This window comes from Xiphias gladius, chromosome 7, assembly GCF_016859285.1.
Source record: "Xiphias gladius isolate SHS-SW01 ecotype Sanya breed wild chromosome 7, ASM1685928v1, whole genome shotgun sequence".
Classification (NCBI taxonomy): domain Eukaryota; kingdom Metazoa; phylum Chordata; class Actinopteri; order Istiophoriformes; family Xiphiidae; genus Xiphias; species Xiphias gladius.
This window is the reverse complement of record NC_053406.1, coordinates 5,773,559-5,796,344: the sequence shown is the minus strand read 5'-3', so window position 1 is coordinate 5,796,344 and position 22,786 is coordinate 5,773,559. Positions and strand designations below refer to the sequence as shown.

The window sequence follows — 22,786 nt, the reverse complement described above, 5'->3', positions numbered from 1 at the left end:
GACCAGCTCATTTTACTTAGACAATGGATGAATGCTTCTTTGCTATCATTTTTCTGAAATCTAATTTTTACAGAGTTATGCCAGTGCAGCACATTTTTCTTAATCTTCCTTGTATGGAAAACAAATGAGTGGTCACTCAACCCATAAGTTCCAACTAAAACGGGCTTGCTCTTCGGTAAAAGCCACACCATTTCAATTTGGTCATGGATTATGTCTTCCCTCTGATTTAAAGCAATATCTGCTCATATATAAACAAACACCGCTTCATCTTTCCAATCACAATCTTCCTTACTAACACATAATTGTCAGTTTCGATTTCAGCCTACTTAATTGAGTTATCCAACCCAGATTCGCAAATGCATGTAGGTCCTACCCGGTTCCTTTGAGGATGAGCCGTACCTTGTTGATTTTCGGAAGTAGGCTTCTGATATTTAAATGAAGCAGGTGTCATCCTCTCTCAGAGAAAAGCGAGTCCACGCTCAGGATACCTGACATGAATGCCCGTGTGATGCTGTTGCTCCCAATAGGCCCAGTTCTGGTCCACCTCCCTCAGTTTTTTCCCATGCTTTTCCTTCCAGGTCATTAGCCTGCATGGAAGTGAATTAATCCCATCTCTGCTAGCTTCCATTGCGAGAATATGGCCCCGACGTGTTGTCACCGGCCTGGGACATTTATATATATATCCCCTGATAAAAGCAGGCAGATGGACATGATTAGATGGTTGGCTTGGATGAATTGATGTTTGACAACAGCCTTGATTTTCTGCTTGGACAGGTACCAACCAGGATACAGGAAAGTCTCGAGAAGAGATTTCTTTCCATAACCAAAATTTTTACTTGCTATGTTATTGTGAAGGGACGGTTGAATGCAATTGCTTTGTATCGGCCTCAGTATGAAAGTACTAGGCCCAGGAGCAGTATTTAAAAAGTTTAAAAAGAAAAAAAAACATCGATTAAAAATGCCATAAACACACCAAACTCACAAACTGTCCAGCCACCACTCTGCCAGCCGCCATGAAAGCCACCAACATTAAGTTTATAGTTTAAAAAGTTTTTTTTTTTTTTAACTGTATAAGTACAGGTTAAAAACAGTATTTCTCTGTTAGCTACATATGACAGAATTCAGAAGCCAAGCTTTGAACTGTTATTAGTCTGGGATAATAAAACACCATCTGGTGAATGAAAAGTAAAATGTAGTACACTGGTGTTGGATAGAAGCTACTAGTCATACCATAGTAATGCTACATCTTCCTTGCACCACTGACTGCCACTGGAGATGGTTTTTGGTAGATTTTAAGTCCATTTTAGCTGCATTTAAATGTGGCTCACATAGTCCAGGTCTGAATGCTTCAGTAAGTGGGAACTTGGTTTTAGATTTTATTTCCTCATTCTCTCGGGTGATGTAGTTTTTTTAACCTTTGACTCTTTTCCAAATATTCATCCCCGTGGCTCTAGTTTTTATCCACTTTGTTCAGTGGAGATGTGATCATTCTTGCACCCGTGGGGTCACTTAAATCACTGCTGTCATTCTGTCTCGCCCTGACTGTTTGCGGACCCTCTGCTTATGACCTGTGGCCTGTCACAGGGAGGGATGGCGGCCATGGACTCAACTTGGCAATGTTCCAGCAACATGAAAAGACACAAACACGTTCCCTAGAGGGCCAGGCATCTGTTTCATCCAGATGTGAGCCATCAGCAGAGAAACACACACTAACATGCACACTCACAATGAGACATATTCACAATTATTGCATTTACTTATTATTGCAGTATATCATGCATTTGTGTGCATGAGTGCATAATCACACACACACAGCAGTCCCACCATACAAGCCCCAGAGGAACTCAGCATATGTTTTCTCCCTCACCATTGGGGAGTGTGGCAAACCAGGGAGCTAATGTTTATGAGAGAGCGTCATTAATATGACAAAACAAGAATAGCTGAGGGATTTACAGCACACACTGGTCCTGCAATCATCTGTCAGTTCTTCCTATCACCATCTCCTACTGCTGTTAGAATTACCATTAACATCCCACCAGTCCTAATCCTAAATGATTAATGACTGTCATATACACGCATTCATTTGTGTATTCAGTACCTGCGTCTAGAGGTGGAAGAAGTATTCAGATCCTTTAAAGGCCCTGAAAACCTATTTTCTCAAGCAGCTTTTTACTATGCATAATGGTCATTCATGAAAACACAAAACAGCTTTACTTATGTCACATGACAAAAATTCTGTAAATACATTCTTGTCTGTATTCTTGTCACAGTGGAAAAGTGGGTGGCACATATCTGGAAAGAGTGGATGTCACATTCTTCTGTAAACCAGCCACAGTTTAGTAACATCTGAATCAAAATGTGATAACAGTCCTGTGGGTGCTAGTTTGTGTTGCCAGGCCAGTATAAATCACATGTGACCAAGCTACAACCACACAGTCCTGGTAAAGCAGATTAGCTTTAGTTTTAGAATGTTGTATGTGTAATGTAATGTGTATGTTAAAACTTTAAAAAACAAAAGAAAAAGAAAAAGAGCTGGATGAATTAAATAATAAGAAAAATATATATATTTTTATCCTCCAATAACACAACAATATTATTTATTTATACATTCATTTATATTTTTGACTTTTACTACATTTTGTTAGGTGTGGGGTTCCATATATAGATGCGTTCATTAATTCTAACTTGTTCGGTTATAAATACATTTAAAAATCCCGCTAATAACATTGAATGATGAAGAATGATAGGGAAGATGAAATGTGTGCATGGAGGATGAGATTTTTTTTTCTATCCGTCCAATTAGGAAAGCAGGAGAATAAAACTTATCTAAGATTAAGGATGTAAGGTGGAGTTAATAACTAAGATGCATTAATGGGGACACCACAGGTGTCCACCTCTTTATACATTTGTGTTTAGGAGCTTGAGTGCAAATGTTATTTGTTCCATCTCTCAAAATTCCCATAGTTTTTGAATCTATACACTGATTGAGGGAGGGCCAAGTTCCCCAAGTTTCAAGTTCCCAGCAGGATCTCATTCTTAATTACTTTATATCTTTTGGGTTGACTAATCTACATCATATTCTATACACTGATCATATGTTTTATATGTAATATTTTAATCTATGAAGTAACCACTAATATAGCTGTCAGATAAATGCGGTGGACTCAAAAGTACAATAGTTACCTAAAATGTAATGGAGTAGAAATAGTGAGTAAAGTTCAAATTCTACTTGAGTAAATGTACTTAGTAAATGCCACCACCGCCTGTCCCCCATTTCTTTGACTTTTTTGCATCATCAGTTGTATATGCATTTCTGTTTTCTATTATGCATCTTTTTGTGTACAGAGGCTCAAAAATTAATGGTCTTCAATGTTTGTGTACTTGTGACCGGGACAGATAAAACAGTGTGGAAATCCATTCTGCCTGGGCTCAGCCTCCTTGCTGTCTATTTGTTGTCCAGTCTCCATCTCCAGCTTACCACATGTTGGAGAGATATACACAGCTTCTTGTAATGGCATCATTTCACCGTCATTACCGTATCTACCAGCTAATCCTATAAACCACACACTCTCTGTCCCTTTGTCTCTTGAAGCAAAGCATTACTTTGGCTTTCCAATGCTAAAGTTCAAAACTGCATTATTCTGGTGCACCTTCATCTCTCACCGGTTGTCAGTCAATGAATCGAAGGATTGATTATGCCTTCTTCTGTTGCCTTCTCCCTGCTGTAGAGTATTGATGAAGACGTTTTTAAAGTAATACATGATGGGTTTTTTCCATGATGTGTGACTGAACATGAATTGCAGCTGATAGATCACTTATGGAATGATTAATTAGTGCAGTTTAGTGCACTTGGAGAACTGCCTACGGTTTGCATAGCTACGGTAGAAGAACAGATCCAGGGGATTATTTTGCCATAGCAACAAAATCAAAGCAATCCATTGGGTCAGGTCAGACAGTGTATAACATAAAGGACATTTTATCTATTGGTTACCAACCTAATTCATCAGCGGCAGTGAACTCTACCCTTAGCGAACCAAACAATTATTTGAGAGGCTGCAGTTATTAGACACCTTTTTCCTTCTTGCCATTGCACTTTCAAGCAAGGAATCCAGTCTAGTGTCAGGGACAGAGACCGTTAATACTCCTACTCCTCTGTGGGTGGACATCAAAGACTTACTATATACCCTTTTAAGCCATTTGAGGCTTTGCAATAATTAGGCAAAATGCAACACAGAATTACCAACACATACATAACCTTATACCATTTCTAAAACCACTTTGTTCTTTTTTCTCTCTCTTCCCCTCCTGTTTTATTGTGGCAGCAAAATTGTGTACTGAAAATAAAAACAGCAAACCTTTCGTTTCTAAGAAAGATGGTGGCAGCATGAGTGGTGATTTTGGGTTAATGCATTAATATTTCAATTTATGTGCAGGCAGTGTGAATGCTTATTGGATATTTTGAAATGTATTTAAAGGCATACTCTAGTGATTTAATATTGCATTTGCATAAAGTTGGAGGACTTAAAAGTAAAAACAAATGAATGGTCAAAATTGAAGTATCAGTGGCCAAGATACCCTGACATTCGGTCCCTAGTACAAGAACCTCTTCACCTCCTGTTTGCAGGCTTTCATTTCTATCAAGTTTGAAATTATATGGAAATCTTTAACTCAAATCTCAAGCCTAGGCTGTGATAACCCTGAATACATCATTAGGGTTATTTTTCTTACTTTGGAAAGCTCTGTCCAGAGCTGCAGAATGCATTATACAACTGTTCTCCTCATGACAAGTAAAGTAAACATCATGTGTAGAGTTGGTGGAGTGCACCTTTGAGTGAGTCTCCACCAACAAGAATCAAGCACTTGTCTGATGCAGATTTCTGAACAAGACTAAGAGTTTTGCTGTTAGTTTTATAGGTATTTTGTCATAAACCAGAGTATTGGGCAAAAAGTCAGAGGATCATCATAATTATTACAGTTCATCCTATTGGGGACATAATTTGTGTACCAAATTTCATGTGAATCCATCCAGTAGTTGATAAGACATTTCCCTCAAAACCACAAATGTCAGTCTCACGGTGACACTATAGGAAAAAGGCAGGGAATTACCAAAGTCATTAGGATTCAATCTCTGGGGACCATGAACGTCTGTAAAAAACTTTTTGACAGTGTATCTGATAGCTGATATTTTACAGTCTGGATCAATGTAGTGCCCCAACCATTTGAGAGACTGACAGTGCCATCCCAAGAGCCATGCTGCTAGCATGGCTAAAAATAATGATCTTCATTCTGTAAATCATGATTTGATCCTGTTTATCATGAAGCTAGGTCTAATCTAACTGCTGAATGAATAAAAAATGTCCTTATTTTTTTATGCATCATTGAAAAACGACTTACACTGCACACTCACAATGAGACAATTTATACACTATGCAGATTATACACTATCCTATACTAATGTCCTCTTTCCTCCCCTCCATCGCCCCCTACTGTCTACAGGGCGGTGGTGCATATCCAGGTCAACGATGTGAATGAGTTCGCTCCTGTGTTTCGGGAGCCCCAGTACCACGCCGCAGTGACAGAGGGCAAGATTTACGACAGCATCCTGCAGGTGGAGGCCACTGACCAGGACTGCTCCCCACAGTACAGCCAGATCTGTAACTACCAGATCACTACAACCACCACACCCTTTGCTATAGATCGCAATGGTGAGTAGAAGGGAGGGAGGAATATGTTAACAGCATCCACAGATATGTTAGCACTTGCCACAAAGAAACCATGTTATATCACCTGGATATTAACAGTCCATGAAAATCAATGCATCACAAAGTGTTATTTTGTGGTGCTGTCAGTTAAAGTTTTGGTGTACCCACTTTCCCTCAACCTGCCTCATCTTTTATCAATACTGCTTCACTTATTTCAATGATTTCCCCCATGTGCAAGATCTTCCAAATCAAGTGTTTTGCTCTCCCTCTGTTCTCCATACTATATAGAGAAGACGCAAAAACACAGTTCTGTCATAACACAGTGACACAGTGATGTAAAAATGCCATCCATCTACACATATGCTCTTTAAAGCCCCAGGAGAAACACACCCTCATACTGCACATACACATATCTGCATACACTCTCGTAGTGAAACTTAATACTCAGACAGATGTCTGTCCCCAGGGGGAAATGTGTTCTTTGCTCTTTCCAAGGACAAAGTCGAGCTTTGCCCAGAGAGTGATCAGTCTCCACAAATCAGATTACAAAATGTCTGTGCACGCATGAACATAAAAACACACAAACACATACACAGACTGGGTAGCTGACATAACCCCAGACTTTAAAGTTCTTGAGTCTTACCACTGTTTGAAAGGCTATTCAAATACAATTGACAGAGCAGTGAAAATAAATACCCATACACTTATTTTATGCTTGGAATACACAAAGGCAAGGGACATTACTGTTTACATTTTGATTGCTTCTGAGGTGTTTGCAATAAAAAGGCTGACTGGATGAGGTCAGGGCAAAACTGCACTGCGAACGATACGGGGGGGAGGCTGTAGCCAGAGTGTGCTCTCTTCTTTCTCCATTTGAAGGGGTCTTGCTCAGTTATTGACTGCTGAGGAAAAGGCTTTGAGAGCTCTTGAACTCAAGAACACCTGAGGGAGAGGGGAAGAAGATAGAGGGAGGAAAGGAGGGGTTGGCTTTGAGAGCAAGAATAAGTGCTCTGAGAGGAACTAAACAAAAGGATAAGGCTGTTGATTTTCTATATTTTGCACATTGTCAACAAATTCCATGAATAGACCAAAATCACCAATGACTTGAACCTACTATGTATCCAAAGCCTGATGTATCTTGTTCCTCTGTGTTATACTGCTCCATTGGTGTCCAGAAACCATTAAAAACACCTCAGTGAGCCACACGGTTGCACTGGGTGACATCTTCCTTCATTACCATGAACAAATACACTGTAGTATATTTGACTCAATCCCACATACATCGTTTCTTTACCATAAATATTCAATAGAATACCAAATGCATATTAATCCGAAGCTGAAAATTGCAGTTTGGTTGTGTGAGTAACATTTGCTGAAAACAAAGTGCCCAGCTGTTACTGAGTCTTTCTAACAATAATTTTATTTATGAAACTATATATTTGTGTCTCATTTGCAAAGATTAACGTCTTCAGTAGGAGCCAGTGGACTTGGGGTTGAGTGCCGCATACACGATAGAAAAGTCAGAATGTGTTGATAGACAGACTGTAACATTACTGGTTTTTGGTATTTTCACTGAGTGTGTTGACAATAAGAACAAAAATCTATAGCTATGCTAGTGGCTTTGTGAGGCTGTACCTAGGCACAGCAGTGCTTTGAGCTAAATAGTAATATCAGCATGCTAACATGCACCTAGGGATAATGCTAACATGTTGATCTTTTGTTGGTAAAAGGTGTACCGTGTTCACTATCCTAGTTTAGGATGTTAGCATGCGAACATCTTGCTAATTATGACTAAACATAAAGTAACAAGGCTGTTGGGAATGTCATTTGCAGATATTTGATAATAAGCACAGAATTGGCCAATTTAAAATGTTGACCTGATGATGGCACTTGATTAAAAATCAGGGTCAAGCCAACGCTACCACAGTTAGTCCTGAGGGGGACATGAAAGTCTGTACCAAAACAAATACTGTACTGCAACAAATGCAATAGTTGTTGAGACATTTCACTTAAAACTATTAATTTCAACCACATGGTGGTGCGAGAGGAAAAGTCATGGGATCATCAAAGTAAGTGGTATTCATCCTCTGGGGACCATAAATGCATGTACAAAATTTCATGGAAGTTCACCCAGTAGTAGCTGAAATTTCAGCTGGTACCTAAGTGGTGGACCAACCATCCGACCAAAAGACCAACAATATCATCTCTAGAGCCATGCCAATAACATGATTTATAAAACTAATAAAACACTCATCTTTACACTGGGTGACTTATTCCTACATTGCCATGACCATGGGCACTGTAGTTTATTTTGAGTCAGTCTCATATACACCGTCTTGGTACTGTAAAAACTCACCAGAGCATCATATGCGTATTAATCTGCAATTAATAGTCCCCAAAAAACGATTTCTTTCATCCTGTTTAACTAACCTATGATAAAACCTACAATATCCAGCTGTTTTAGAACAATTATGAACCTTTTTAAAACCTTTTTAAAATCAAACTAGAGATTTCTGACCTGTTAAAAGTCTCTCATCTTGAGCAGGAACGGAAGGGGTGGGTGCCAGTGTACCACAGAGGGATTGGGAGGTGGGAAAGCATTGAGAGACAAACTAACAAATTGTTGGTTTTTGTTGTTTCATGCGAAACACACGTTTCATGTGTTGACACAAAGAAAAAGTATAGAACAAAACCAGCGTTTTCCTTTAAACAAAGACCATTGGACTAAGCAGCATTAGGTGAGAAATGCTCCGTGGTAAAACTGGACAGTAATTATATAGTGATGATGGAGGGAATTCACAAAGACACATGCAGAAATGGTGTGCTTTTGTGTGTTTATGTTCCTCTGACAGAAGGGCAAATACAGAGGGTAAAATAGTCATTTACTAGCTGGCCACCCTTGCCAGCAGTCACAGCACGCACAGCCTGCTGACACGGATAAGTTGATGTAGTAATTGAAGGAGCGGGAATAGGAACCTCCGTCATGTGGAAAGTTTTGAGTGTGTAAGTGTTCATGCATTGTTGTGTGTGTGCATTAGAAAAAAAGAGAGAGAAAAGCACAACAGATGAGGCAGCAAACAGTGAAATTAGATGAGGCTGCAAAACAGTGAGACAAGGATGTGCATTAAGAGCGAATGGGAAGGTTGGACAGGGGAGAACAAGGAGAGGGAGACAGAGAATGAGGAGGCTGGGAGGGCAAACAGTGCTTTCCTCATATGAATCATAATTTGTCCTCCCAATCACACACTAATATACGAATATACCAAATTGCAAACATTCAGCTCCATCTCTACCCAAAATACAACAACCTCAAGAAGCATCTGGGCTTTTATACAAGTCCAATAACTCATTCCAGCTATGCTTCAACTCATGGCCAATAACGCCCAATAGTGTCTCTTTTCAAAGCTCTTTACACTCCACAAGTGTTCTCAGTCAGGCCCCCTCCCTGCCCTGGCCTGGCTCTGTGTATGGCATTGTCATCTGTCTGTAGTGGAAGACTCATCAAATACGAACAGACACATTATGACTACAAGAAGTTCCTTCATGCACTCTGTTCAGCCTGAGAAAAGACACTGACTTGGTGGATGTAACTTGGATGCCGATTTTGCTGTAGAGACAAGTGGGTTATTTGTTTCTTTTAAGGTGCTCGGTGCAGCATTTAACACTAGAAAATCACAGCCATATTAATTTTGATACTGCTACTTTAGTACCTTCAAAAAAGTAACACCAGGGAAGTGAGAGGAGGACAAGTAACAGCATCAGGAAGCAACAGGGGTTTAATGGAAACATGGTCTTAATTTGGAGAAACATTAGCAATAATCAGACCACTCGTGAGCGATAGAGGCTACCTGTTATCCCAACCATGATGTCATTTGTTACAATGATTATATTAAGGCATCACAGTTAATTTGACAATGATATATACTGAGGGTATAAAATTAAACTTGAATACCCATTATTCATGTATATACACAATACACAATCATCCTGTGTTTTCTAATAAGTCACAAATGCACAAGGCTATATAGTAGACACACACTTGAGTGGAAATGCTACATTTACCATTTACTTTTCCCCAAGGCAATTTAAAGTGTATACTGAACTTTCATACTTAATATAGTTTTCACTAAACTCTGAAGTCATATAAGTCAGCAAACAGAAGCCAAGTACTTTTTTTCCAGTCATCAAACTGAAGCACAGCTCCATCAAGAATAAATGTGAAAGTTGAGAGTAGCAATAAATATGGAAACATGTCTGTTGTACATCGCTTATGGCTACTATAAAAACAAACTCGCTTAGCTACAAAAGCTCACAGTCATTTTATGATTCCATAAAGTCAGTCTCTAAATCACTAATGACTGAGTAACAATGGTCTGTTTCTCAGTTACAGATTTGGTTTTGTAGTATTTATTACAGAATGAATTGTTTCACAAAAATATTTTATAATAACTTTTGAACCACTTCACTTATTCCACTACACATCAACTTACAGATCGACAAATGTTGACTCTGTTTTATTCAAAGTCCTGATAGGCCATGGCAGTGCAACAGTGAACTAGTAAAAACAATACCAGGGACTGTATTTACAAATGATCTTACCACCAGAAGTCCTCCTAAATGGTGCTAAAAGTTCCTATCTATGGTTTGTGACTAAAACTAAAACTAAACTGATTCAACGCTGAGGAGAGCAACTTCTATAAAGGAAATGATAAAAATCCTCGGAGAAGAACTGAGGAAACAGACAGATTCAGATTTCAGTAACAAATATTTTACAAAGTAAGATAATTGAAATGTATTTCTTGAAATCTCTTAACAAGAAGCACTGGACAGACGATACCGTTTCATGTTACTTTACTGTGTACACGCAGTTCACAACTCTACACATTGCAATAGTTCCTGTCATTTTTTATTCAAAAACAGTATTGCAGCAGTTACATAGTGCCACCTTTTGGCCTGGAAAAGGATTAGGTTTCATAACACAACACCATTGACTTGTCAACTGAATTGTATCTGGCATCAAATCTGCTGATTGATACTGTAATTCTCATTTCCACGTGGTTTAACAAATCTTCATCTTTTGGATGGACAATTTTGCATATGGTACCAGTTTTACTGGGTAATTTAGTGATGGTAATGAGTTAAGATTTACTTATTCATTTATACATTCATTGCAGTTGGTGATTATGTAACATAACCTACACTTAATGATCCGTCAAACAGAGACTGAAGAGTATTTTTAATTTGAAGAATAATTCTGAGAAATGGTTGAAATATTCCAAATTCATCAGCACTGCAAGATGATTTTTTTTCAGTGGATCAGTAGCAGAGAGTTGCACAAACCATCATGTTATAATTATTTAGTGGGATTGTTTTCAAGTGTCTTTCATTTACACTTAGCCACATACAGTATATGTGTCTCCATTGGCCAGATCAGTGATCTGTGTACAATCTGTCTTGTTTTTCTTGGGCAACATGCAAATCAGTGTCCGCTTTTCTCTAACTCCAGTCCAAAGGGTGATTGTAATTTAGCTGAAGATGTCTGATAACAACAATGCTAGTATAGCTAGCATTAGCCATCCCATCCACGAAGTGACACAAACACATGGATGAATCTATTTATGAACTAAGAGCGAGACAAAGTTAGATCATCTTCATGGGCTCTCACTCATACAGATGATTCAGTGGTTACACTGATGAGGAATCAGAGAAACACTACAGCAGCTCGGCACTCCCCGTATTTGATCATATGCCTAGTAATCACTGGAGCTGCTTTTTTCCTGTTGCTATAATGAGATAACAGTAGCTAGTTTCAGTGTAACTTCACCTGCCATTATCTCAAAGTACAGACCCTATAGAAGCAGTTTCCACAGTGTGTTTACTTACGGAGTTATACATATAGGAGTAAAGCTTACGTATGCATCTTGGAAAGATGGATGCATTCACACCTTTTTAGCATCTGGCTAGATGCATTTTCATTGATGCATTTAGATTGTGAATTACTCTCAGGCCAAATTCTTGGGAGTCTTAAAGTTAGGACCAATATTCCCCTTATATTTAGGAGTTTCCTCAGTATCATCCAGTTAGAAGCTACCTTTGATGTTTATTGTGAAGATTTTTTTGTGAATATAGTCCAAGAACCCTACTACCAATCAGCCAAATGGAATCCCCTATCATTAATTTTATTATTCACACATGCTTTTCCTACTGTGATATGTCAAAATGCTGTGGAGGCTAATTGCTGCAGACAGGAACTATCCCATCCCCCTCAATTAGACACCTCATATTCAACATAACTGACTAAATTATTCTCAGATATTTGTTTTTGTTTTTTTTTTACACTGATGGGCAATGTTGGAGACCTGTTGAAATTAAATACTGAAAAACAGAAACCTAAACTGTACAGAATGACTGCTTTAGAGAAATTGGCCATACCGACAACAGTTACAGTAAACTACTTCATCTCTTCCACCCCAACCAGACAGTAAGAACACATATTGATTATTGACACATTTTTAGGTTTTTTGGTTTTTGAAATCTTAAAACTTCAAGCATCGCAATTTGTGTCTCTCAATATGCCAAACTGTTCAGCGTAAAATGTTTTCATTATGAGACACAATAGAGGAACTGTATTTTCTTTACTACACATCAGAATGACTTTGCTTTAAAAAAGCTACTTTGGTTGAATTTGACCTTGAGCGACTCTTTTCTCCTCCATCAGGTAACATCCGGAACACAGAGAAGCTGAGCTACGACCGCCAGCAGCAGTACGAGATCCAGGTGACTGCATGGGACTGCGGCCAGAAGAGGGCGCTGCACAGCGTCCCTGTTCACATTGACGTCAAGCCTGTCTGCAAACCTGGCTGGCAAGGTGGGCCTTCATCATGTCTCTGTGTTTGTTTGTGTGCAAAGGTTTCAGACAGGTGTTTAATGTTTAAACATCCAGAAACGCAAATTGTTTGTGTGTGATTACTTGAGTGTGTATAGTATGTGTGTGTCAGCACGTAAGCCTGGCTGTATTGTACAGTGTGTGCACAATGATGGAGCATGGAGTAAGAGCTGTATGGGTTCTGTTTATACTCACAGAAACACAGATGTGATTATTTACTTGTCATTACTTTAGTGTGTGTGGTCCTCCCGATCTCTGGCGTCTACACACCTCGTTTTTCTCAATTTGTGCTAATCATACTGTCTGGGTTTCCCCTCTCTTTCTACCTATCTTTTCTATATTTCTTTGTCACTCTCACTCTTGGTTTTTCTCTCTTTACCTCTCCTGACCCTCTTTCTCTCCCCATCTCTTCCCTCCCTGAGGAATTGGCATGCCAAGTTTAACTGGTGTGATCAACAGCAATTTACTAAGAGCAACGTGACACAGCCAACACGGCTCTTAGCACATCAGAGAGCAGTCATGGCAGCCTTAACAAAGCCTGGAGTAATGCAAAGACAGGAGTCAGAACAGGGTTACCATAACACAGACAGCACTCAAGGTAACTGCGGATGCAGTTTAAATTTGTCAGAGAGGACAGCAGCACATGTGATGAAAGAGGAACACACATAGCTTGCAGCTTCAGCTGTAACCATGTGCAGCCTGTGTTGTTCTGTCATTTGGTCAAATGGTGATTCATGTGCTGGTTTTCTTTGGCGTTCAGCCATTTCTTCTCTCAGAGGATGTGATGTTAGCAAGCTAGTGATAGTAAATGAGGGCCCTGGCAGCAGCTCAGTGACAGCCAGTAAACCTTGCATAGAAACTTAAATTGTTTGGCTCATGTTCAATCTTCCAATCTGTATTATCTCAAAACAAGTGGCAACCCCTGCCTGTAGTTTTACATAAATGTACTTTTCTGATCTTAGTCAGGAATCTTCAGAGACAAGATTAGGAACTTAAATCAAAACAGAAAAAGCTAAATCAATTCATTTTGCATCAGGAAAATAAATGATTCAAGGAATGTCTTCAAACTCTTAACTTTGGGACTGTCTCGTCTAAAAAATTTCTTAAAATGGGTACTTTTGCAGTGCAGGAACAGCTCTACCAGACTGGTGATTGATTTCAAAATTCAGAGGAATTAAGGTCAACAAATCAAAAAGCCAAAAAAAAAAGAATGAATGAAAAAAGGGGAGAAGTTTTACCCCTATTTCTCAATTTCAAGTAGTACAATGTCACTGTGGCAGCACTTGGCAGTATGTTGTGTAGTGTTTCTTGCGCCAAGGGGCAAAGTTATGAACAAGGATGATGGCAAACTGAATCATATCCTTTATGATGTACAATAAAATCATGCAGATAATGTAGACACTCGAGAGAGAGTAGTCTTCACATAAAAGATACTTGCATGTCCTACAGACACAGTTTTAGCCACACAGTTGTACACTTCTAATCCTAAATTTTCTCAGATCAAAACACTCAAACTTTTCAGATGCGCATACAGTGGCTTCAGAAACTATTCAGACCCCTTCACTTCTTTCACATTTTATTGTGTTGTAGATTTAATTGTAAATGAATAAACTGGCCATTTTGCCCATCAATCTACACTCAATAATGGACCAAATGAGAAATTTAGAAACTTTTGCAAATTTAGTAAAAATCAAATTCAGAAATCTCTTATTTTCAAATGCATTCTAGCCTTTAATTCAGTACTTGGTAGAAGCTCCTTTGGCAGCAATTACAGTTTCAAGTTTTCTTGGGTAAGACTCTACAAGCTTTGCACGCCTGGATTTGGGAAGTTTGTACCATTCTTCCTGGCAGATCCTCTCAAGATTGGATGGGAAGTGTCTATGAGCTGTCATCTTCAGGTCTCTCCACAGATTTTCTGTGGGATTTATGTCTGAGCTCTGGCCGGGGCCCTCAAGGACAGTCAGGGATTTTTCTTGAAGCCACTCCAGCTCTGCCTTGGCTGTATTTTTCTGCGTCATTGTGGTGCAGAAAGGTGAACATCGCCCCAGTCTCAGGTCATGTGCACTCTGGAACAGGTTTTCTTGAAGCACCTCTCTGTATTTGGTTGCATTCATCCTTCTCTCAATTCTGACCAGTCTCCCCGTCCCTACTGCGGAGAAGCAGCTGATGCTGCCGCATCCCTGTTTCACTGTAATAATGGTATTAGCCAGGTAATGAGCAGTATCTGGTGTTCACCAGCCACAGGGCTTGGAGTTCTCTGCTCAAAGAGTAAAATTTTTATCTGATCAGACGAGAGAATCTGTTGTTATTTAGGTTTTTCCTTTAATTTGTCACCCATATATATATGTATACGCGGTCAGGTATATACAGTCAGGTACAGTTGGGTACATAAGTATTTGGACAGTGACACAATTTTCTGACAATGATACACCTACCTCCTTGAGAGTGTTCTGGACCTAGCTAGATGTTGTGAAAGGGTTTTTCTTCACCAAGGAAAGAATTCTGCGATCATCCACTTTAGCTGTCTTCCGTCTAGCCACTCTACCACAAAGGCCTGATTGATGGAGTGTTGTTGAGATGGTCGTCCTTCCGGCAGGTTCCATCTCTGCAGAGAACATCTGAAGCTCTGTTAGAGTGACCATTGGGTTCTTGGTCACCTCCCTGACCAAGACCCTTCTTGCCCGGTTACTGAGTTTGTTTGGACATCCACCTCTAGGAGAGTCCTGAGAGCTCGAATCTTATTCCATTTCAATTACTGAGGTCGCTGTGCTCCTGGGAACACTCAAGGTGTTAGAAATGGTTTTATAATCTTCCCCTGATCTGTGCCTTGCCACAATTCTCTCATCACGGAGAGTTCATTGGACGTCATGGCTGGGCTTGGTCCAGAAATACAGTGTGAATTGTGGGACCTTATGTACACAGGTGTGTGTCTTTCTAAACTCTGTCCAGTCTGTGTTTGCCACAGTTGGCCTCCAGTTATGTTGTAGACGCATCTCAAGGATGATTAAAGCAAGCAGGATGCACCTGACCACAAACTGGAGTGCCACAGCAAAGGAATACTTTTGTAAATGTGAGATTTTAGTTTTTAATGTTTAATCAGTTTCTAAAAAAACATGTTTTAACTTTGTTATTATGGATAATTGAGTATAGATTGATGGGCAGAAATGGCAATTTAATTTATTTTTTTTTAAAAACCTACAACACAATAAAGTGTGCAAAAAGTAAATGTTGTAAGTGCTGTGCGAATACCATGACCTGGATGACTGAGAATCTTCACAGACAAAAAATAAATGGGTCTGAATATTTTCTGACGCCACAGTATTCTACATATACTGTAAATATGGGCCTGTACAAGTTCAGAGTCAGCACACCACACGTACTTTAACACATAAACATGCAGAGCAGCCAGGGTTGTCATTGGTGTACAGGGTGACATTAAGTCAATCTCTAGGCTATCAGCAATAATTCTGTCTTTGAAGGCTGTTTGCAATTTCTTTTTGTGAGTGCATTTTTCAAATTAGGATTTTCAGCACAAGAGTATGGCGAGAAGAAACATACACACACACACACACGTGCGCACAAGCACAGATACACTCTCCCTTGATGAAAGAGCAGTCGTCGCTGTGAGCCTTGTTTGGCAGCAGGCATGAAGGGAATGATGGGGAGGGAGAAGAAAAAGCCATGGCCACAGATCAGGGGATATTTAATAGGGCTAGTGGTTGTTGAATTAAAGGCAGGCTTCTGTCAGCAGGCTACTGTGGAAATGTCAAAGGCACACACACACACACTCACACACAAGATGTGCCTTCTTTTTTGTCAAAAAAAAAATAGTAATCTGTCTGTTCAAATTAGCCATGTTCTCCTGCTCTGGACAGAAGGGCTCAGCTGTGTCTCTGTCCTGACTAATCACATGTTCTCACTCAGCTGGTGGAAACTCCTTCACTGATGGGTAGTGCCTGTACACCCACAAACACACACACACACGCACACACACACACACACACACACACACACAGGTGTGTATAAGTGCTTGCATCACCGTATCAGCTTTTTCTCTTGTAGTGAGGTCTTGGAGCGCTGACAAGCCCTGCCCACCCTGATGCCACTCTTCCAAACAGCACATATGTCAATTTATTTTGGGATTTTTCCAAATCACTTCAATCCCCTCAACGCACCATTCATATCATATAATGAACTGTTGTTGTGGCAGAATTTGAAAACATGGAAATCATATCCTGGCTTTGGGCTTGTCAGACAGTGGGAGCCAACAAGGAGAAAGACCTTAAACAAGAAACTATATTCTCACTTTTTTCCTGCTTGTCCAAAATAATTTAAAACTTTTCAAACTCCCTTAGTCAGTCTCCTATCTTGTCTCTTCATCTCCCTTCTTCCCTCTATCCACACAAAAACTCATACACATGAACATACACACAAGAAAAACTAATAATGGAATGAGTGGACAGAGGGGAAGATAAGTGACAGAGTAAACCGCTTCTTCTCTTCACTTGATGGGATGGTTATCAGTTTTATTTGGTGCAATACAGTTTGTTTCTCACACCACAATAGACAGTCAACAGTGACAGAAAGCTTTATATGGTCAATATTACAGCCCAGAGCACTGAGACTAGCATTTTGAGAGAATAAACAGCCCTGGAATACAAAAGCTAATTGTTTCTGTTTTACAGTTTACTACAAGTTTAAATGTAGAAACAGTCATGCAATGCTATCTTTGAGTTTATAGTAACTGTTAACTTTATTAACCTCTAAACCTTAACCATATATTGTTTAAGTAAACTATTGAGTATCTTCAAGGTGTTGCTTAACTGGTGAGGCATACAAAAATGTAACATTTTCACTAAAGAAATTTGGTAAGCTACCCAAGTTTTGTAGCATAGCTTATATTATCAACTGAGATATTTGCATTGGCAGTTGCTCACATGTAACACCTTCCCTGTATTCTTGTCATTTAGTTGAGAATGCAGCTCTAATAACGAATTACAATGTGCAGACCAAAAGTGATTTGGTTATATCTAATCTAATAACTGAAGTTTGCTAACGTTGGCCACCATAAACTACTGGTCACAGCAGACCAAGTAAGGCTGTAGCAGTAAAGCCCTTGCATGTATTAAACTGAGCATCAGTGTGTTTTATTGCTTATGATTAAAACTCTTCACTTGTAAGAGGAAGATTGTGTCATTTCTTCCTCAAAAATTTAAATCGCCTCACTTTAAAAGTAAAAAATCACAGAACTAAACACCACTGTGAAACAATAATAGAATATTAATGATGCATTTTTCAAATATGATTTAATTATATTCGGCAAATAGGGTGTTGGAGACTCACAGTTACAGATTACACTTTGTTGGTGGAAAGTTGAGAGCCAACCGCAGGTTGAGTATCTAAGATGAATGCAGGCTCTGCGGCATATTCTCTCTTTGAGGAGGGGAGTTGCATTTTCTGCTCGATTCTCCAGTATTCCATGTGTGCATCTGGCAGCCAATGGTCCTGATCTCTGATAAGAGTACAAAGAGGATGAACTAAAGAGGGGAAGAAAAAAAATAAATGGCTCGGCACTTCCTTTTCCCATTTCTTTTAACCTCCTACTCCTCTCCTGCTTCCTCTCTAATCTCAGACTGAGGCTGTCTAGCTGCTGCTCTAGCTCTTTTCATCCCCTCTCTGGTTTTATTACTTTCATTGTTTCCTTTTTGCCCTATGTGTCTATGTCCTGCATTTTTTTCTTGCTTTGTTCCCTTTCTTTATTTCCTCTTTCCTTTGTGGGTTTGATTATTGCTTACTTTCTCTCCACTCATCTTGCCGTCTGGCTGATCAGTTCACCCTCATGCTTCTTTCCTTCTCTCCATTCATCTTTCTTCTCTGATACAGTACTAGCCTTAGGTAGGAATCCAGTAGTCTCCACCGTAAATCACAGTCACCAAACCCTCCTCTTACTCCACTTTTCACTTTTATTGCATTACACCATAACACATACACTCTGTCACAGGGATCAACTCACATGAACTCTCCCAACCCCCTTCTTTGGCTTTAGGTAGGAGGGATGGATGAGTGGTGGCAGGGGTAAAAAGATAGAGAGGGTTGCGACACCCTTGGTTCACCTTCTTGTGAGGGGAATAGCTGGATAAAAAGGAAATGTGTGTGTGTGTGTGTGTGTGTGTGTGTGTGTGTGTGTGTGTGTGTGTGTGTGTGTGTGTGTGTGTGTGTGTGTGTGTGTGTGTGTGTGTTTGCACAGAGGGATAGAGACAGAGGATAGGGAAGGAGACTTTAAGAAATACATCCACCGACACCTGCTAGCAAACTGCAGATACACCTTGTTCACACACAGAGGTGGGCACAAAATACACACATACAGAGACACAAAGATTGACATAGCATAGACACAAATACACAATACATAACAACACAGCTAAGTACACCTATATAAGAGTGATTACACTTCCTCAGTCCTTGTATGGCTGCCTGTTGAGATTGGCGTTTCCTTTATAGGACCATTTCAGTGTCATGGCAACATTGAGCAATCATGAGTACAAAGACAGAGAAGGGGAATAAGAGAAAGCAGTGACTGAATGAGAGAGATACGGAAACAAGAAGTTTTTACATCTGGGGGAACAGTTTTGCCCAAGGGAGGGAGTAGTGCTGCAGTCATAAAGCAGAGGTTGTGATGTAATTTTACCAATCGATCTAAAGTTATGTTGCATTTTGACCTTCACCTATGGCAACAAATTTCGGGTAGTGATTTAAGTGCATCATGCTGGAAAACCTCCCTGTCGGGAGAGCAATCCCTGATGCAGACATGCTGCACGGATTAAAAAACTATATCCCGACTAGCCTTGGAATTCCCTCAGGATTCCCCATGAGGAGATAGAGGATGTGGATGTCTCGAGTAGTTTGCTTAATCTGCTGCCATCATGAACAGAATAGAAATAAAGATGGAGTAAAGAGAAGGTAAAGCACTTTTTGGCTCCGTTTTACTGAACAGTTTCAGTGTCTTCGCTTTAAACACCCAGGATTAAACTGTAAATTTTCACTCAATCCTCAAAGGGAGCAAAAGAACTAGACTTACTCTGGACATGAAATTGGGGTGTTATAGGAGGCTTCCCTCGGAATCCTGCAAAATGAGAAATTGTTTAATTTCATTAGAAAGTATCCCATTTGACGCTCTATGAGATTATTTTAATAGAAATATGGTTCTGACACCTCAGGTGCTCACAGAGCAGACCTGTTAGTTCCTGCACTACGGAGAGATCTCAAACTTTGAAATCTAGTGATGACAAATGATGTTTATTATATTTATGATCTTTCCAAACTTGTTTTAAAAAGACTGCATTTTCATAATGAGTATAACACACTGACCTGAATATAAGACCCCCAGCCCCATTTCCGTCACATTTGTTTTGGGGTTTTGGAAGACTTTTTGAAGATGGAAAACATACAACAACTTTTAGATTTATTTAAAGATGTTTTAAAGATTTAAAGATTCAATTTTAATAACATATTGTAATGATAAGTGGTCACTGCTGTAACTTTTTAAACTGGACCTCCAGTGCCACTGAAGTGCAACTTCTCAGTTACAGCAGCTGGTTCTGACTCCATCTCAAACTGTGAGCCTCTCTGGACTTGATTCTTTATTTAAAGATGTGCTAATCAATTTTTTTATATTAACAATTAATTAAATGACTATGTATAATGTGTAGTTCAGTTTCCCTCAGTTTCTACAGATCATTTTAGAATCTTTTTGGTCATTTTTTTTGTTTTACAGTCTGCGACTTTACTTATTTTTTTGTTTGGTTTTACTCTCTCAGCTGTCACCGACCTCATTTCCGTCCCCAGCAGACAGCTGATTTCAGCAAAAAAAAAAAACTCAGCAGACAGAGTTTAGCAACTAGCTGGTGAACATAATGAAGCAACTAGCACCCTATAAAGACACAGTCATATTTTTCGGGAGATTGTGAAGACGAGCTAATATTGTACTTCTACATTCCAGGCCATTACACGGCCAGAAACATGACTCCAAATGAATGCTAATATTGCTCCATGTCTGTTACATGTGTAAATAGGTAATTGTTTGATAACACATTTGCTGTATCAGCTTTCTCAGGTGATGTCAGTATTTTATGTACAGTTTGTTGTGCTGCCCCCCAGTGGCAGTGGCAATTGGCAAGTTTAATTGCGGTCAGAAAGATAAGCCTTTGACTGTTAGCATTTTAGACTGTCTTTAAGGCAACATGACATTCTGTGACACCGTTTTTTCTTGGCTAGTTGACAGATGATTTAGTTCTGGCCATGTCCATTGTAAAGACATTCAGAGAAAGATTCAAGCCGTAATATAAATGACCACATATAAATGGCACTGACTGGGCCGGCTCAAGCCATTTTGGTGCCCTAGGTTAGATTAGGATTTGGTGCCTACATTTATTCGACAGCTTTAGTTAGTAGTTGCTTTTAAGATGAATATTATACACAAGTGATAATACAACATGCTTTTAAAATACAACACACTATTAAGATTAAACCAGTGGTTTCCAAACTTTTTGGCTTCTGAAGTCTTACGAAAAGCAGTGTTGTTAACACAGAGTCTATGAGTTGTTAACAGCTCCATCAAATAGTGATAACATTTTGCTGCTAATAATTGTGTACTTTACTTAATTAGATTTTTTTTCATGCAGGACTTTTACTTGTAATGGAGTACTTTTACATTTCTGTATTGGTATTTTTACTTTAGGAAAGGATCTAGATACTTCTTCCATAACTGCTAGCTTGTGATTCAGATTCATATACTACAATCAGAGTCTATCAGCTTTTGTAGCGTCATTATCTAGCATTAGTTTTATTGCTACTTAGCTAGCTACTACAAATGAAACATCTACTCAAAATGGCATTTTAATGTTAACATAAGATAACATACCTCTATATTGGGCTTCCTATTCCTCCTCTTCTTTTTCTCCATTTTCGTCCATGCGCATCTGAGGGCTTGGACCTTTTCATTATGAAATAATTTGAGATAATCATAATTGCAGCGTCCCTCCAGCTGATCCAATCTAGCATTTGCCATCAGTCAGTCAGTCAGTCAATTGGTATGCCATAATCCTCCACTGTCAGTGCACAGTGTGCACAGTACAAATGCCAGCCTTGGGCACTGATATATAGATTTTTTTGCCTGAAAACCTCTGAGAACCCCTCCTCAATGAATAAGATCATGCTTCTATCATGGAACATTCAGGCAGGAAGAAACATTCCACTTCCTTCCATTTTGTCCATCAACTTTTTGAAGACAAAAAGAGCATAGTCTCTTGTATCACACAAAGAGCATGCATGAAAGCATTAATGATCCTATTGGGGCACTGTTGGAAAAGATACGGGGTAAGAAGAATGGGCAGGAAAGAAGGGGAGAAATCAGAAAGACGGCACTTTCTGAAAGGGAGGGAGATAGATTAGGACATAGGCGGAGAGGTAAAGGAAGGGGAAAGGAAGGAAGGAAAAGAGGAGCAGTGCTCTTTTAAATGGAAATTGGCCTGAGTGGCTCTCCCACTGATGGCTGGGACGAGTAATGACGAACCCTCTGACTACTTGAATGCGGTGTCAGCATTTTTACATGCGAACACACAAATACACACACACACACACACACACACACACACACACACACACACACACACACACACACACACACACACACACACACACACACACACACACACACACACACATTCAAACAGCCATTATCCTGCACGTTCACACATCTACGTACACATTTAAAAGCATGCAAGAACTTACTGATGACAGACATACACACACTATTCCACAGCCCCAGAGATGGGGAACAGCATGAAAGTGTGATGATGCATCATTTTCTTAAGCACCTCTATCCATCTTCCTTCACTCAATCTCTGCTTTTCACACCCTTCAGTTGAAAGATGATATTGTATGTCTTTACATATACAGCACATATACAGCATTGGATATGCCAATACACACTGTATGTGTATCTGAGTTTCCGCTACAGAAACGTGTCAATTTTACATTTATATCTGTTGATTAATCTCTCATAGTCTACTAGAAAGATTAAAAGAACTGAAACTGAAACATAGTCTGTCTCACTGCAAGTAGGAGTCATACAAAAAATTTGGAGGGTCTTTAAAAATCATCATACCATGTTTGATTGTTACTTATTGTTTTTTCCATG

General features: G+C 39.4%; 1 protein-coding gene across 1 annotated transcript in view; it reads left to right on the top strand.

Annotated features, from left to right (window-relative positions):
• The window catches only part of LOC120792060 (calsyntenin-2-like), a 252,906-nt gene that overhangs the window by 154,861 nt on the left and 75,259 nt on the right, over positions 1 to 22,786 (top strand). Inside the window, exons 4-5 of the mRNA XM_040131067.1 lie at positions 5,497 to 5,705; positions 12,421 to 12,570. Coding sequence (XP_039987001.1) covers positions 5,497 to 5,705; positions 12,421 to 12,570 — 359 coding nt within the window. The remainder of the gene's footprint in view (positions 1 to 5,496; positions 5,706 to 12,420; positions 12,571 to 22,786) is intronic.